At 44.6% G+C, this 6,648-nt stretch overlaps 1 protein-coding gene across 2 annotated transcripts; it reads right to left on the reverse strand.

Annotated features, from left to right (window-relative positions):
- aamp (angio-associated, migratory cell protein) lies at window positions 1–4,808 on the reverse strand. Of its 2 annotated transcripts, XR_011586012.1 has the most exons (12): window positions 4,528–4,808; window positions 4,310–4,441; window positions 4,104–4,223; window positions 3,514–3,653; window positions 2,994–3,138; window positions 2,719–2,802; window positions 2,290–2,405; window positions 2,085–2,179; window positions 1,624–1,714; window positions 1,183–1,337; window positions 620–820; window positions 1–576 (listed from the first exon to the last, which is right to left on the reverse strand). XR_011586012.1 is itself a non-coding variant. In XM_070855542.1 (11 exons), exons 1-11 carry the CDS (start codon window positions 4,616–4,618, stop codon window positions 745–747), a joined length of 1,245 nt encoding a protein of 414 aa, XP_070711643.1. In that variant the 5' UTR covers window positions 4,619–4,808; the 3' UTR covers window positions 1–744. The 2 variants fall into 2 exon arrangements, 1 of the variants encoding a protein (XP_070711643.1); XM_070855542.1 differs by having other exon boundaries at window positions 1–820.
- Window positions 4,809–6,648: the final 1,840 nt, after the last annotated feature.

Raw genomic sequence — 6,648 nt, forward strand, 5'->3', positions numbered from 1 at the left:
TTGAAAGTGAAGAAAGTATATTATTTATTACTTCGTATTTACACTTAAGTTTACATGAAAGACAAATGGGTGAGATCATTTCTGACTGAACACTGTGTGTGAGAGCTGGAAGACCACATACACATACACACACACACACACAGACACACACAGACACACACACACTCACACACACATACAGACGCACACGCAGACACACAGACACACACACACACACACACACACACACACACACAGGGTGAACTAGGACTTTGGGAATTTCAGTCCTGACCTTTATCAAAGACAAAAAACCAAATTGTAATCAAGACCAAAGGAAATTCCTCTTTTCTCTCATGTTTTAAACATTTTGGACTGAACATTAAAAGGGGATGTCAAAGGCAGAAGGACACTAATGTATCACTCTTTGAATGTTTCTGTGTTTAGTCTCTCAGATTATTGAACAAGAACATATTTAGAAAAATAAGGAGCAGCTTGTTTTAAAGAATCAGATTAGATGCACTTGAATTAACTTGAACATCCGCCAGTGACACAAAACTGAGGTACTGATGAAAAGTTAAAGTATAAATCTTTTGGATGCTACAATCCCACTAAAGCACGTCAGATAAGATAGTGAGGCGACTACGTGTTAAAATCCTGAGGAGAAGGAATATTAGAGAACAAAAAGTGTGATCATTAAATGTCTCTGCTATTTCTCCTGAAACATTTCCTCTCCTCTTCGTCCCGTTTCCTTTCTTCCTGCTCTCTTTACCGATCAGGTCTTTGGAGGCAGAACACTTTTGCCTGGTTGTCTCCTGAAGCGGTTACAGCGAGAGACGCTTCCCTGGAGAAGAGATGGATGTAGAAATGAATATCATTTATTACACTCTTTGTTGCAATAAATCATTTTTAAATCAATATTTATGACAAAGTATTGGTTTCTTTAGTATGAAGCTGTGTAATAAGCAGAATAAAGTAAAGCGAGCAGCAGCCATGATTGCAAAAAGATCCCCTTTAGGATTATTCAGGTCCTGCATCACTCTGTCCGGGTTCATTTTCTAATACATCATCCCTCACTTAGTGATTGAAGAAACAGGCTAATAATAATGAAATACCTCAATGCACTAGATATCTGTCAACTGTGACGGTGTTTTTATATGCAGCAACACTTCCTGCAGAGACAGAACGGGTGTAGCAGAGTCGTACCTGTTGATGATGAAGTCGAGGATCTCCGAGGTGTGACCGCTGTACTCGGACAGCATGCTGCCTGAGCGAGCGTCCCACAAGCGCAGCGCTCCGTCTAAGCTGCCTGTGGACACCACAGAAGAAGACTCTTCCCACTGCAGGTGGACGATGCCAGCCTGGAGGAACACGGAGAGGGGTTTTAAGTGACGCCAGCTGCTAACTGTGTAAACTGCGAAAATTAATCCCTTCATTGGACGCTCTCTATCAGGTGTCTCTGTCTGTGTATGTTAAGACATCATTTGCAACTACCCCCCCCTATGGCAACAGAGGCGGTTGCTAGGTGATATGAGTGCAAAGCCTCCATACAGTAAACACAGTTAAGATGAGCGAGAATCCAGAGTGGTATGCACAGGCAGCTGATGGAAGCACACACAAACTGTCCCTCTTCCTGCTGCTTGTTACCTCGTGTTGACACCGGTGTCTCAAGACCTGTGTGGAGAGGTCATATATGGCCAGAGTCCCGTCCAGGTACGCCACAGCTATGAGAGGAAGGCTGGAGAAGACGAGAGAGAGACGAGGCATTCAAGAGACTGCAGCAGAGCTGTGAAAGTCTGAAGACAAGATCCAGGAGACCCTCTGGGATTTCAGGTTAAGTTTCCTCGACAGGCTCATTCCAAAACATCTTTTATAGTCAACAAAGGGCTTTTTTTTTTATCAAAAGGCAAATATCTGAAGCAGAAATGAACACAAATCCTGACATTTGATAAGGCCTGACCAGCAAATGTTTTAATTCAATGGATTCAACTGGTGACACCTGAATTCAGCAGGCTGGGGTCTTCTGCAGTTTAATGTACATGTGAGGTCTCATCAAATCACTCGGCTGGTGATTCCCAAAAGCACAATTACAACACGCTAAAACTCACATGTTGCAGAATCCCACAGACTCGACAGAATTGGAGTCTTCCTCGTCTTTTGATCCTTTGGTTTTGCCTCCATCCACAGAGAACGATCCAATCACCTTCACACACACACACACAGATTAGAAGCTGATAACTCCAGTCTTACAAAGTGCACAATAATGACTGGATGATGTTTCTGTGTACCTCTACATGTGTCCCTGACACCCACCTTGCCTGAGCTGGTGTTGATGAGTTTGGCACAGCCGTCCACCGACCCCGTCAGCACCAGGGAGCCGTCCTTGTTACACGCCAGGCAGGTCAGCGCCCCCTGGTGTCCGTCCTGACCTGTCAAACGAGACAAAACAAAGTGATACTCTGACTGTGAAACTAGCGGTTTGTTCAACTACTTTTTCCTAATGCAGAATCTAATTTCTTTACACAGATTGTATTTTTCTGTTGCTCTTTATATTTACCGTGGTCTTCTGTTTGTATTCAACTTTGTAGCTATCTTGGGAAAAACTTCAAATAAAATGGACTGGGGCAGGAGCTTCCTCCCACTTCCTCTCACACGCTCTTATCTTGAAAATAAAAACCTCTTCATTGTCGGAGAGACACACAGCAGCAGGACGAAGCCACATTTAAAAGCAGCCGGACTCACCTTTAATGACGTGGACGGCATTCCCCTGCTTCAAATCCCACACGCGAACTGTCCCGTCCTCATAGCCCACCACAGCCCGTTTACCTGGAGCCAAATTTTGGAAAAAAAAACACACATTTCAGTTTGTTGATGCTGTTTTTACTGTAGTTCATTGTGTCCGTTTTATCATATGTTTTAGGGAGTTCTTTAGACATTATTAAGTGGCTTTTAAATGGTGTAACGCATCCAAATTCTCCTCTGTGGGTGACTTTGTGTCATGTTTTCCCGTCTCTCACCGTCAGGGAGGACTTTGCCGCTGGTGGCCTGACACGCAGAACTCTGGAAGGTCTTACAGTCTCCTGAGGGGATCTTCCACATCCACACGTTGCCGTCGTCCGCTCCCGCCAGCAGCACTGGAGCACAGGGATGCCACTCAAACCACTGAGGAGGAAGAAGGGCAGACGGCCGCAAATTAACTGCTACTTTACACACAAACACAGATTATTTCCCTACAAGTCCCACCGCAGTTTACCACTGGTGGCCAATGAGCAGATCTTATAATCATCATAGGTTTTGTGCCTTGCTAAAGGGCAACCTAGCAGTCGCGGTTGAGGGCGTGGGGGGGGGGGTGTCTGATCATTCACTTCCTACACAAGACCACAAGATCTCAGCATGAGAGCCCATCCTCTCTCTCTCTCTTCCTCATAAATTCCTTCAGCCCCAATAAAAGCTTCCACACAAGTGCTTCCAGATGCGCAAACTAAACAGATGCACAAATACACACTCAGGCCACGGCAGTGCTTTCTGGATCCTCACCTCCAGATCTCCCACTTCGAAGGACCAGATCTCTTCTTTGGTTTCTACTTTCCAAACTTTAATGACGCCGCTCAGGTCACCCGAGGCCACCAGAGAGGAGTCATGGCTGAACGAGGCGCACGTCACGGAGTCTTTGTGACCTGTGGAGACAAAAGAAAAGAAAAGAAAATGCTTTCATAGATCCCATGTTGAATATATTTATAGTTGAGTATTTCAACAATCTTCTCCAGATTATTCTCTCTAATTGACTCCACTAAATAACACTGTTTGACTCACTGACTTCTCTCTCTTCTCTTCTATGTTTCTGTTTAGCTTATCTGGATTTTTCCTTTACAACTATCTGAGTTGTGATGTCATACTTGCAGTAAAAGCAACATATGATTGAATATGTTTCATCTATTCATATTTAAGAAATAGAAAACTTTATTTTGCTTCAGACACATTCTTTCTGTTCTTGAAGCCCGATTGCAGATTAGTCAGTTTACCTGCATCAAGAGGGGACCAGAGGTTTACCCTGCTCAGACACAGCACAGTAACCCCTCACACACAGATTTAGTGTAGGTTTCTTCTGCCTTTACTAACTAACTAACCTGTGCACTCCAACAGGACCTCTCCATCGCTCACTCTCCAAACATAGGCCTTATCATCCTCTCCTCCCGTCACAGCCATGCTGTTTGTGGCAGGATCCAGACTCACGCAGAACACAGAGCCTGGACGGAGCAAAGGGAGGGACAGGAAGGGTTAACACGGTGGACGTGCCCGCTGACAAGAGCGTCAACCTGCGGCCAGGTGCTACCGGTGTGTTTGGAGAAGGTGAGCTCGCTGTCATCTTGCTCTGCCTCAGCTTCCATCTCGTCCTCAGTCTCCCAGCCTTCATCATCCCCGGGGTCCTCAAAGTCAACGTCCCCCAGGTCATCAGCCAGATCGTCTGACAATGAAACAGAGAGAGAAAGCTAACATTTGAAGTCTAAAGGTGAGCCTTGCTAAAAGTGACTTCAGTCGTTTCCTACCTACCAGGACCAGGCTCTGTCTCATTCAGATCAATGACTTCAATAATTTCCTCATCGCCGTGGAGCTCAATCGCGTTCTCCCCCGTGTTATCCATGCTGTTAGCAGGCTAAAAGCTGGCAAATCTACCGAAAAGTAGCCTCGGGACTAAAACTAGCTAACTTCCCTCTAGGCTGCCTCACTTTTATGTTCCTACAGAGTCCCGATCTGGCTAAAAAACACTCTCCGATTTAGATAAACAGTAGAGTTAAATGTCAAACTAGCTTCCTCCCCATGTTTTCCTCACGTTGCCGTGACTGGAGAGACAGGCGCGTGCTGATGACGTCACACCTCTGCGTCGTTTAGCTGCGCGTCCACAAGATGGCGGCGTTGTACAAAATGAAGATAGTTAAACTGATAAAAAAAGACACCACATGAGTGTGTTTACATCGCTGAAGCGGGTTTTTAAAGATAATTCAGCCTCCTACTGTGTCATGTATCCTCATAAACAGCGACATTAATGGTAAAGGAATCTGCTCTTTGTGTTTTTATGCCTAACAACAACAATAATGCCTGTACACATTGACTCAGCGTCACTTCCTTCTCACATGTAAATGTTGTCGAGTCCTTCCACACCTCCTATTAATGATACTAGTCTAGTCCACCATCATCATTATCAGCAGCAGCATGCAGATAATGTGTTTTTTGTTGTTGCTTCTACACAGTTTCTATTTGTGTGTTGTTTTTTTTTCTTTGAGAAGCAGCTGAGGAAGCAAAAGTCCTTGCATCTGCAAAAAATGTCATGGCCACTTTGAAACGTTCCCTTTTTGTGTGCTAGTGATAACATGGCCCCTTCTGTCTCACCAGGCTTCGTCCCCCTTCTCCTACGGCACAGCGTGGTTACGTGAATCACAATTCATCCACTTCCATTCCCTCTGGTGACCCTGTGAGTTCAGACTGCTTGTGTCATTTACACGCCTGTGATCACCAGAGCACAGGATGAGCACTGTGTTCTGCATAAAGCACTACATTCACCTAAATGTAATGAAATGAACATTGTTTTTGTGTGGCTCGGTCAATCAAACTGGTGATTACTTTGCTTCTTTTGACCTGCGTTCATATACAAGTATATCAATCAACATGTGTAATCAATCAGAACTGATGAATTATTAAAGTCAGGTTGAGTTTTCTTGATAGAGACCGAACACTTCCTGGTTAATAATGTGTCTGTACCAAGTTTCTCTCATCTGGACTTTGGCAGCTTGATAGTCAGATGATGCTGCTGAGAGAGAGAGAGAGAGACAGAGATTAACTACTTTGGTGATTAAAGTAGGATTTTGTCGTAAATATGCAATGCATGATGAATCCCTGCCACCTGCAGGTGTGCTGAGCCTGACCTCTGCCCTCCCTGCTTGGGGGGGGAATGAGATGACAAACTGCTCTCTTCTCCTCTTCCTTCCAAGCTCATAAGACATCTGTGAGGCTGCAGTAAACCACAGGAATATCATCAGAGGCAGAGCAATGCTCCATTTTAAAAGGGGCACTCCTGTCTTACTTAATCTCTCCATCAAAAGTTCCCTCGCCAGAGATATTTTATGAACACTTAACACAGTTTGTCTACTTCAGGTTTTTGGGGTTTTATATCTCTTGCTATATGCTGCTGGCAGGGCTCGCAGCCTGCATGCCCAAGTACATTTTACTGGCTGCCCAGGCCCTCCATTTCAAGCCTTCCCTGGAAAAATACAACCATCTCATGATGTGGTGAGATGTGGAAACATCAGGGTGTACGTTATTTAGACATTTTAAATCTGCAGTGAGTGAGAGATTTATAAACTCTCCGCTCAGTTATGAGTAAGGCTGGAAGAGACCGCTGAACGCTCACACTGGAAAGTTAGATGACATTAGTTACGACGCTGGTTACGGCCGCTTCATTTCATCAATCTGTTTCTGCAGCTTGTCGTTTTTTTACTGGCCGTCGCGGCAGCAAAGGACTTCATTCAGCTCTTGTTCACAGAACTTAAAAGCCTCTAACACTGTAGGATTAATTTGGGAATATCAATCATGCTTTTGGGCGTTTTTACTGCAGTGGCTAGAAGTTGATTTTGAAGGATGACACAAATACTGATCCAAGAGCTGATACTTTTTCCC

The sequence above is a fragment of the Pempheris klunzingeri genome, chromosome 24 (assembly GCF_042242105.1).
Source record: "Pempheris klunzingeri isolate RE-2024b chromosome 24, fPemKlu1.hap1, whole genome shotgun sequence".
In the NCBI taxonomy this organism is placed as follows: domain Eukaryota; kingdom Metazoa; phylum Chordata; class Actinopteri; order Acropomatiformes; family Pempheridae; genus Pempheris; species Pempheris klunzingeri.

Coding starts and splice junctions, on each gene's coding strand:
- aamp (XM_070855542.1), bottom strand. CDS start 4,618: ATGGATAACACGGGGGAGAACGCGATTGAGCTCCACGGCGATGAGGAA. Junction 2,406..2,718: donor TGCCGTCCACGTCATTAAAG/GTGAGTCCGGCT, acceptor CTCGTTTGACAG/GTCAGGACGGACACCAGGGG. Junction 1,338..1,623: donor GACACCGGTGTCAACACGAG/GTAACAAGCAGC, acceptor GTGTTCCTCCAG/GCTGGCATCGTCCACCTGCA.